Source organism: Budorcas taxicolor, chromosome 23, assembly GCF_023091745.1.
Source record: "Budorcas taxicolor isolate Tak-1 chromosome 23, Takin1.1, whole genome shotgun sequence".
NCBI classification, from domain to species: Eukaryota; Metazoa; Chordata; class Mammalia; order Artiodactyla; family Bovidae; genus Budorcas; species Budorcas taxicolor.
The window spans coordinates 37,939,594-37,949,948 of NC_068932.1; the positions used below are offsets into that span (position 1 = coordinate 37,939,594).

Below are 10,355 nucleotides of genomic sequence, written 5' to 3' on the forward strand. Positions count from 1 at the left end.
CCTTCAGCAGCACCATTCTCACTCTAGCTCCCATCATCTCATGTCTGGCTGAGTCTCTTAACTGTTCTCATCTGCTTTTGCTGCTCCAAGGTCCATCTTCGATGTAAGATGCAATCTTTTCACGTCACTCCCTTTACATAAATCCCTTGAATGGTTCTCAATTGCATTGTGATGAAAATCCAGTTCCTTAATGCATCCTTTAAGGTCCTGCACAGTTTGGGCTCTGCCTGCCTGCTTCTCCAGTCTTATCTGGGGCCATTTACCCTCCTCCTCGCTGACTCCATCCAGCCAAGCTGACCTTCTCACTGCTACTCACATGTCCATGATGACTCTTCCTCCCCAGCAGGATCTTTACCCAGGTTATCACCTCTACACTAGTGGGCCTTACATAGATGGTTCCTTGCCATCCTTCGGTCTTAATGAGACAGGCCTTCCCAGACCACTCAACTAATGTGGGGCCTCCATATTAATTTCTTCACAATACCCTGTTTCTTTTTTAACAGTTTTAAAAAATGATTTGTAACTATATATTTACTTGTTTATCTAGCATCCTGCACACATTAACTTCACTGAATGAATTATTAAGGAGAAATACCTTAGGCAAGACTAATTACAAACTGTTCCCACTGGTGAATAGAAGATCCAATAAAAAAGATCTTACCTTTTCAACTTTTTTCCTTTTAACAGGGGGGTCAAATCTCTCATTGACTCCAAAATACTGGGTAAGCTCCTTCCACTGGGTTTCACTTGAAGACTGTTCACTGTAAAAAAACAGACAATAACTTATGTTTCACACAAAATGTACTCATTATTACATTTACCGGTTTTAATTCGTTACTACAATTATATTACATCAACTACTTCTTAGGTTTCAGAGGTAATTCAACAATTTGTACAAGTTCTGCAATACTGTCTAGGACAGACAGATATTTTAAATTCCACCTACCTATGAGATTCTTCTTCATTCTTCAATTTACCTGAAAAGAATTCACAAAGTGTCAATACCTAAGCATTTGGTTATTTCAAAATGATGGTTATTAAAAATTGTTAAGTCCAACTGGTCACAATTTAACACTATTGGCAATTAACCTGAATTAAAACACCTTTTCTGGAGCGTTTTCTTTTTTTCTTTTTGGATCTAGAAGCTGAAGTTTTCTGTTCAGAATGCTTTTTATGCAGTTCTTGAAATTTCTACATAAAAGCAAAAAAAAAAAAAGAGCAAATATGTTTTGAGGCATAGCATACATCTGAAAAATAACATGTTAATAAAAACTATATTCTTAACATTTATAGAAACACAAATATAATGAAAATAGTTTAGTTCTTAAGATACTTTATTATCTGAGACTTTTACAACCTGAATTATCTTCATTTATTTCCAAACAAGTGAATCTGATAATTTAGGGGTAAAAGTCAATGACTCATAGACTTTGTAACAAAGAGATTAAGACTGAAACTCCTTGTGTATTGTGTTAAGGAATGTAGTTAATCTACGTTTTTTTTTCTTCCTCTTTTTATGAAAAACAAAACAAAAATGAATGCAAGTACCTGAGTGACCGAATGAGTTGGCCACAGACCCAGAGAGTAATAAAACCATTCAGAATCAATCTTCCCTACCCGTTACCACCAAGAACACACACATTCTGACCCTGGCAGAGACACACAGGCACAGACTTCAATAAGAACATATGAGAGAAAACCTACATTCCACATATTTAAGGGAATTCCAGAGGGACACTCTTCATATGCATTTATATTTGCTTCTGCTTCAGTGTTTGGTCCATCTGTAGGAATATCTACGATCTCTGTCTTTTTAAAGGTCCCATCTTCTTCACCCTCTTGTAAGTTAAGTTCAGAGCTCTCTAATGTGGTATCATCGTCAGAATTCAATTCAACATCACTTTCATTTAGGCCAGGAGGTAGCAGCCCACTCCACATCTTTTCTGCTCGAGGGAAAAAAAAAATGAATTAAGATATATAAGGTAGACATGGAAAGAATTTTAAGACCATTAAAAGATATACCAGGAATCTAATAATTATAGCAATGGTTTGGGAAAAGTCCATTTATACTTTTTAAAAATTGGCATAAGGCAGGATACACCCTCCATATCAAAATAATTTAAATATTTTGCTTATATAAATTTTTTAGAAGTATAAAATAGTTTAAGTAAGTCTGTTACGAGACACACCTACAGCTGAATGACTTAATGACAACAAAACCTTGATCCTCTAATACGTGAATAATTTTGTCCAAAAAAAAGAGGAAATTCAGTAAAAGCATTCATAGTTCAAGAATGTTAAAAGCCTAACAATATATACTGCAGGTAACTTAAGAATTATAAAACTATATTTCAAGCTGTAACAATTAGGAAATAAAAATAAAATTGGATTTCTCACCTGTATTTGAACATATAAAACTTCAGAGGACTTATTATCTATGGAGGAGGAAAACAATTACACAAAGGAAAATGTTTAAGCTGTGCAAGCAGTTTGAGAAAAGTATGGTGGTAATAAGGATGTCCCAGTTTTACATTTGACACTGCTTGTTAAAGTAATACTAAATGGAGTATAATCTTTACAAATTAACAAAATGTATAGCTTTTTAAAATAAAAATACTGTATTTGGAAAACAAGTTCAGGGTGATTTTTATCATTAGTTATACAGCCCATTGGTAGAGAGAATCATTAACTATTGTTAAGTCTAATAAAAATAATTTTTAAAAATTGAAGTTGTAATCCTTTTCTAAAATTATAATTGAGTACATTTCATTCTTAATCTCCATGGCACAGTCTAGTTTAGCATACATAATAAGCCAAAACTAGTTCATTTAAAAGATGCCTAGAACAGAGAAGCTAGTTCTGCTCATGATTTACTGTCAACTGAAGGAATAAAACGGAAGGGTGGAAATCTTTTTCCACTATCTTTCTGTCCTCTATTGTGTTAAAACCACCAGCACTGTCTCTGAGACAAAGTATCATGGCATTTTGCATACTCTGAACAATGGATTCCTGATAACTTTTAAGGACCTCCTCCCAAATCCAAAGAATCAGCTCTCACTTTTCACAGTTTGGGTCCAGTCTCACCAGCTGCTGGCTCTCTGAAAAACATCCTCACCAAAACACTGTCATGGCTTTTTCAGAGGAAGATTTCTAACATCTAACTACTCTAACTGTAATTCTGAGGAAGTCATTTTTAACACCTCTGACCCTGTTTTTTCATCTGTAATACGGGGCTAATTACCCTGCACACAGGGTTATTCTCAGAATGAAGTGAGGTAAGCTACTGAAACATTCTACACGGTGTTCAGGAGGTTCTGGGGACTTGATCAATGACCGGTTCTTTTTGCCGTTATCGTTTATTTCTGTGGCCATGTACTGCATTTTTATCATTTCTATTATGGGTGGCAGCATCTATATAAGGTATTTTTCAAATTTCTAATGTTTGAGGTGCATTCATTTAGTAATTGATACAAGTCATTTAACTCCCTGATTTCCACAGTCTGACATGAACTTTCAATTAAAAATGCTGATGTCTGGTTTTCTGAATGGAGCAATAAAATCAGAAGCAAATTACCAGGAAGATAACAGAACCTAAGCTTCAAGGCTCATCTTTTGCATAAGTTCTTCGAAAGCACTATACCTGATTTTGTATTTTGAATCTGTATTCCTTTTTTTAAAGAAGAGGACTCAAATCACATAAATTCCAAGCCCTATAAAACCTGCTATGTGTGTGCATGCTTAGTTGCTCAGTCACGTCCAACTCTGCAACCTCACGGACTGGAGCCCATCAGGCTCCTCTGTCCATGTGACTTTTGAGGCAGCTGGACTGCCTGAAGTTCAGACTTTTCTGGAGTGGGTTGCCATTTCCTCCTCCAGGAGGATCTTCCCCACCCAGGGATCAAACCCACCTCACCTTCACTGTAGGCAGATTCTTTTACCACTGAGCCACTGGGGAAACCTGAATCCATCACTAAATCTGGACTGAGGATTTTAAAAGTTGGAGTGGAGGTAGTACTGAGATACTGTTAGCACAAACAATATGACATGTAACATGCCAATATAGAAAAACAGGTGTGGAGCTATTAATAAAAACATTTCTACTGTTCCGCGAAGCAGGAGGAATGCTGTGATAATCCGCTCTACCAGGACTTTGCCACTGGCATATAATACACCTTCAGACTCACTATCCATTTCAGGACTTTAGGATGGTAACAAGTTTCAGAGTTAGCCTTCTTCTCCCTGTCCACAGCATCTTCTGCATGTCCACTGTGTGCCAGGCACTCTTCAAGACATAGAAACAGCAGTATACAGAATGGGCAAAAAAGCCTAACCTCATGGAACCAACATTCTTATACAAATGGCAAGCTTCTGTCCATCAGCAGCCAAGTACCACTCAGCCCAGACTTCAGCTGTGGCAGCTCAGATGGGCACAGTTCTTCCACTGGGCCACTGCTGCAGTATCTTCACAGGGTGAGTCTTGGGCACCCCAAGAGGCTTCACCTTGGGAAGCAGGGCTAGTAGCTGTGGAGAGGGCATGCCTTTCTTCATCAGCCCTTAATCATTTCTGATCACTTTTGGACTTCCTCAACTCCATCTATGTTTAATAAGTTCTTGCTGCTGTGGCATTAAGAACTGTCCTCAGCAGGCTGTTGGCTAGTATAACTTCCTGTGTGTGCCCATGGTGGGGGAAAAACTAAAATAAATTTTAAAAAGTGGACTCTATGTCCAAATCTGTAAAAGAAGGCGAAGATCAAATAAGACGTGTCTCTGAACTTAATCCCTAAGTATCTCTGAAGCAATGTGCCATTCTCCTGTGACTGTGACATACACACATACACAAACAGCAGGACAACTTGGTGGCCGCTGACACACACAGAGAGTCAACTGAGCAGCCTGCAAAGTGAGGCTGCCCACCTGAGCAGCAGCTCTGACTGCAAATCAGCCGATGTGGAGTGGCTGCTTTGTGACTTGTTTTGGGCTTAGGTTCAAAACCAGTGTCTTTCTAGTCAAAGCATATGCATGTTATTTACACATTTCCAGTTGTACTACAGTACCAGTTGGTCCCATTAGGTCCCCCGTTACTTCTATTTGGGTTGCTCTGGATTCTGATTCTCTAGTTCTTTGAAGCATCTCTCATCTCATACCTTTCAGAGTGCATTCTTTCATTTTAAAGCAGATAACCCTTCAAATGTGGGCATTACTCAGCCATTCTCAAAAAACGTCACATACCAGAGACCAAGAAACAAGTGTTTTAGTGTAGATTATAGTCAAGTCTATATAACAGTCCATGTGTTGATATATTAACTTTCATGTTTTCAGCCTGTAAGTCAAATACTTTAACCATTTAGCCCCAAAGAAGGTGTGAATCATTCAGAATCCCCCTATTCTCTGTGATTTTGAAAATCAGCTTCTCCATTTCACATACTCTGTACTGCTGGAGTGAAGATTCTTCCCAATCCACAGTTATTCTACAAAGAAAAATTCAGTGTATGCTATGCAGCCCAGGGTTGACATGATTTATGATGAACAAAAATATTTATGTCACATCCTAGTCTGAATGGCTGGGCTTTCTTTTGCCCTTGGATACTAAGCGCAGCTACTGCTTAGCACACCTGGGCAGGTATCAGTGTATCTAGAAGAACATGACACAGCTCAGCAGTTCTTCACTAAGGGTTTTTCAAAGTTTTATGAAGACAGTAATGGAGATTTCTAAGCTAATTTCAATACTCAAATAGCCCAACATATTTCATTTTCCCTCAAACAATATCATGCACCTTTAGGTTAGGAAACTAAAATTCAATGAAACATTATTCTTCACCACATTTTCATTCATCTGATTGGTAGCTAAAGGCCTGAGTTTTACTAAAAAGGAAAAAACACAAATTAATGGGTATAGTTTAGTAGACGCAATATTTCAAAATTCAGCATCCATGGAGATATCAAATTACAATAAATGGGATTCTAGGTTGTGAAAGGATTGGGAGCCAGTGTTAGAGCAGGGGAAAAAAACAGTTTTAGAAGTCAGAAGATGGGTTTCTAGTCCTGAACAACATAACTGTGGAAAAGCCACTGCATCTGTCTGGGTCTTCAACCTTAACCTAAAACATGAAGGGTGTGATCAAATCTCTGAGACGTCTTGAGGCTCTAATATGCCTTTTTATGGATCTCAATATTATGTGTGTCCAAATGCCCAGAATCACTCATTTTTTGATGTAACATTCCATTCTCTCTCTTTCAGAACAATACTAATTAAACCCCAACACCCTAGAAGATAAGGTCTCTCTCCTAACCCAGCCACCACAGCCAAGCTTGCTAGTTTTCAGTAAGACCCTGCACTTCAGAGAAAATACCTAAAAGATGCTCTGGAGAAAGGGAAAGAGACCCCACTGTGACAGAAGAAACAGAACCAAAAAGAAAAACAAACCAGGTCATCGCTATAAACGGCATACAAACAATGTGACAGGCACTGTTTACCCTTTAACCTCACAATGACCCTTCCACTAGGAATTATTATCTTTTACAGATGCAGTAACAGACTCATCCAATGGTTGGTGATCCACTAATCTTAGAAAAATAGAACTCTGTAACTCAAAACTCTATAGAGTGCAGAGTTTAAGTAGTAGTATATTCTTGGTGACAGAGATTTGAGAGTGGGTCTGAAGAATGTCCCCAGCCTGTAATTCTGTTAAAATTTGATCAAGAAGAAATTTTTTCTCACTTTTTAAGGGCAGAAAGCTATATAAAAATGTTACACCAAACTGAATACAGGCCTGGGTAATAATACCACATTTTCTGAAGTCCAGGTAACAGCTTATAATCAATACTCAACCTAAGCAGTTTATGGGTAAACGTCCCCTGACGCTCATATTCCAGACTTCCAATTCCATTTTTACTGAATGAAGCTGCCTTATTTCCCAAATTTTGTATTCAAGTAGAAATAATCACAGAAAACTGAAAATCTTCTCTGATCTGAACTTAAATCTCACAGAAATCGTAAACCACCACCTACCAATCTGAAGATCCTGTTAATAACTTACACAATAATCAGTTTTTGTGACTGGGCATTAATTACTTAACTGAAATACTTCTAAGCATGTTATCATCAACATTAATGCCCTGTTCACGTTTACGAAATAAATGTGCTCCGTTTTCTCAAAAAGGTACAGAAAGTACAACGGAATCTCAGGCCTGACTTCGGATTTAAGTTACCAATCCGATTACCCAGATAAACTATTTAGCAGGATTTTGCACGTATGCATATGTCAAAGCGAGTGTCTTGTTCAGCCTAGGGCTAGAAAACACTCCCCGAGAGTCTAGAAAGATTCACAGCTAGCCAATAATACTTCGAGGTCCATTTTAAAATTGGATGTCTCCGTGAGAATACTTACAGGGTGCAAAACTGCAAGAGGGGCAGCTCTAGAAACGTACACCTTGCGCTGCACGGCTGAACCACACGGAACTCTGCAGGCTCTCCTGCAGCTGGGCCACACTCCGATGCCCAAATGGGAAGAATCCCCTCCCGGCACAGAACTAAGCTCCACAGATTCTGCTGTAGGATGTTTACCTTGCTGACTCTCCCATCAACTGCAGCTCGTTTCCGGGTACGGCAACTGTAAACAAGAGCCCGTTTCCCGGGTCGAAAGCCTTCTTATCCTGTCTCACTCCGGCCGGGGTGGGACGGAGAACCCCTCTCCCACCAAAAGAACGGGGACTCCGCCGCGACGCCGCGTCAGAGCAAGGCGGAGGCCGGTTCAGCCGACGCTCCCACGGGCCCGGTCAAAGGCTTTGCGGGCCTGACCAAAGGTTTTACGGCTCAGCCGAGAGGCTGTGAGGCCGCCCGCGCTTGCTCCCTCGATTCTGGCACCCTGCCTTCCCTGGGTCCGTCTCCCTGGAGCCCAAGAACCCGCCTCACAATCAGCCGTACTCACCAGTCCGGACGGAGCCGCCCGGCAGCCATCTTAAGACCTGCCAACATAGCGCCTTCTCATTGGCTCCGACATCTCTGCCAATGGGCTGGGGCCGTTCTGGCCTGGGTCGCCATGGTAACCGGTCGCGCTCGGCTCGCCTTTTAAATAAACGAAAAAGAGCGATTCGTTTCCTTCTACTTCTCTTCCCCCCCTCCCCCCCCCCACCCCGCCGCCCCTGCTTTTCTCTCGGCGTCTTCTCCTTTCTTCTAGACGTCTTAAAGACTTTTTTCTTTTTCCATCCCCTGCCGTACTCTGGTGCCCTGTGGTGAGAAAAGTGCTTGGCATAAACCTTAAACTGAGTTCATTCCCCAAAGACCGAGACTCGCTGCAGAAGCTCTCTAGATCCTTCTGGGAACGTTTCCGTTCATTCAAACTTTCCCCCCGTTGGCTTCGTTACTTTCCCACCCCCTGCCCGTACATAGTTTTTTGAGCAGGCACCGTGCCAGCCTCTGTTGAGAGCAAAATGGTCTCTACTCCTGCTCTCGTGGCGCTTAGCATCTGCTGATGGTGGCAGCTGCTGCTGATGGTGGCAGCTGCTACAGACTGGCTGTGTGGCCTTGGCCAAAAAGCTCACTGAGTTCCTTTTCCCTGGCAGCCACTGACTTAGGCTCTGAGAAGGGGGTTGGGAGGAACATAGAAAATAAGCAAGGGGAAAAGAAATAACCAAAAAAAACTATGAGGAAAATAAAACAGCATATGACCATGATGGGAGTGGGACTATTTTAGAAATGCTTTCATATTCTGAAATAATGTTCTGTAATAATAAAAATACATTTCTGTTTTCTAATGTTGTAAGGATCATGTAACAAAACACATATAAACCCCTTAAGGCATTACCTGGCCCCCATTCATTTCCAGTCTTTCAGCTATTTGTTGTTATTCTCACTAACCTTATCAATAATGCCTTTGAAGCATTCCAAAAATGTGTAGAAATTGCATATGGCACTCGATAACATGTCATGATTTAGTATAAACAGATGTTTAATTCTTAACTATCCACTACCTAACTCCCATTGTTTTCCAGAAGATGTGCTAGGTGTATGGAGTAGTTTTCTATGCCCCCCAAATGATAGCAAAATCTGGATTGACAAGCTTGGGTCACAAAGACCCTTTCTTACATTCACATTCTCTGATTCTAAAATAGAAGCAGGGCTGAATGATTTAAGGATCTGTATGAAACTCTCCAGGGCAAGAGTGTCCAGCCTCTCAATAGTGTTTCCCCTGCATCCAGATACCTAAACAAGCAGTTAAAGAAACAGTGTGTCGCAAAATTCTGTTGCAGCTGTTACATTAAGCCTCCTAATTGCTATCTTAGTCTGCTGGAGTTGCCATAATAAAATATTACAGATTAAGTAGTTTTGTTGTTATTTAGTCACTAAGTCCTGTCTGACTCTTTTGTGACCCCATGGATTGTAGCCTGCCAGACTCCTCTGTCCATGGGATGTTCCAGGCAAGGATCCTGGAGTGCTCCAGGGGATCTTCCTGACCCAGAGATGGAAACCTCATCTCCTGCATTGGCAGGTGGATTCTTTACAATTGAGCCAACAGGGAAGCCTGTATAGCTTACACAACAAAAATTTATATCTCATAGTTCTGGAGGTTGGGCCATCTAAGATCAAGGTGCTAGCAAAGTAGATTTCATTCTGAGACCTCTTCTCTTGGCTTGGAGGCAGCATTCATCTTGCTGTGTGCTCATAAAATCTCTGTGCACTGTGTGAGGAGAGGAAAAGGGAGAAAAAAAGCTCTCTGGTGTTTCTTCTTAAGAAGACACTAATCCTATTGGATCAGGGCCCTACCCTTGTGACCTCATTTGACCTTAATCAGTTCTTTAACCACCCCATCTCCAAATACAGCCACCCAGGGTTTAGCATTTTAGTGTTTGAATTTTAGGAGTACAGGAACAATCAATCCATAACAAATGCTGAGAGGGAAGAACTGGGACAAAGGATAGGAAGGAAGTATTGTCGGCCTGTTTAAGAACTGTCTGGATTATTTCTATATAAATTCTATCACAGAATACTCATTATTTACTGAATATAAATCTGCAAAGGATAAATGGGGAATATAAGTACTCCAAAGACTTATAACCACCAGATTTCATATCAAAGATTTTTGGAAAGTCCTACTCCCAAAATACATAGTTTAGAATGTTTGCAATGTTAATTTGAGAATGCTCAAATATCTGATTAACTTACTCTTGTGACATTATTGGATTTCTATAATACATGTAAATAGCTCAGACTTTTTTCTGGTTTTGGTTATAAGACTTTCAGTCTCTGAATATTATTTTGCCAGTTTTCTAAAGGAGATGTCAGTCATTTGATTTATTTTAATCAATAAATTTACCTTCCCTCCAACAAATTCCTGCTTTGGAAACCTGCCAAACCA

The 10,355-nt window shown here is 40.1% G+C and overlaps 1 protein-coding gene across 6 annotated transcripts in view; it reads right to left on the minus strand.

Annotated features, from left to right (window-relative positions):
- FAM204A (family with sequence similarity 204 member A) overlaps positions 1-7,963 on the minus strand; it is a 28,260-nt gene extending 20,297 nt beyond the window's left edge. Inside the window, exons 1-6 of one of the 6 annotated variants that reach the window (XM_052661019.1) lie at positions 7,929-7,963; positions 2,398-2,435; positions 1,705-1,943; positions 1,104-1,191; positions 947-977; positions 662-761 (exon numbers count right to left, since the gene is read on the minus strand). In XM_052661019.1, coding sequence (XP_052516979.1) covers positions 662-761; positions 947-977; positions 1,104-1,191; positions 1,705-1,938 — 453 coding nt within the window. In that variant the 5' untranslated portion in view covers positions 1,939-1,943; positions 2,398-2,435; positions 7,929-7,963. Of the gene's footprint in view, positions 1-661; positions 762-946; positions 978-1,103; positions 1,192-1,704; positions 1,944-2,397; positions 2,436-7,388; positions 7,538-7,564; positions 7,852-7,928 lie in introns of those variants that run through there. The other 5 variants (XM_052661017.1, XM_052661021.1, XM_052661018.1 and 2 more) reach the window with 5 other exon arrangements.
- Positions 7,964-10,355: the final 2,392 nt, after the last annotated feature.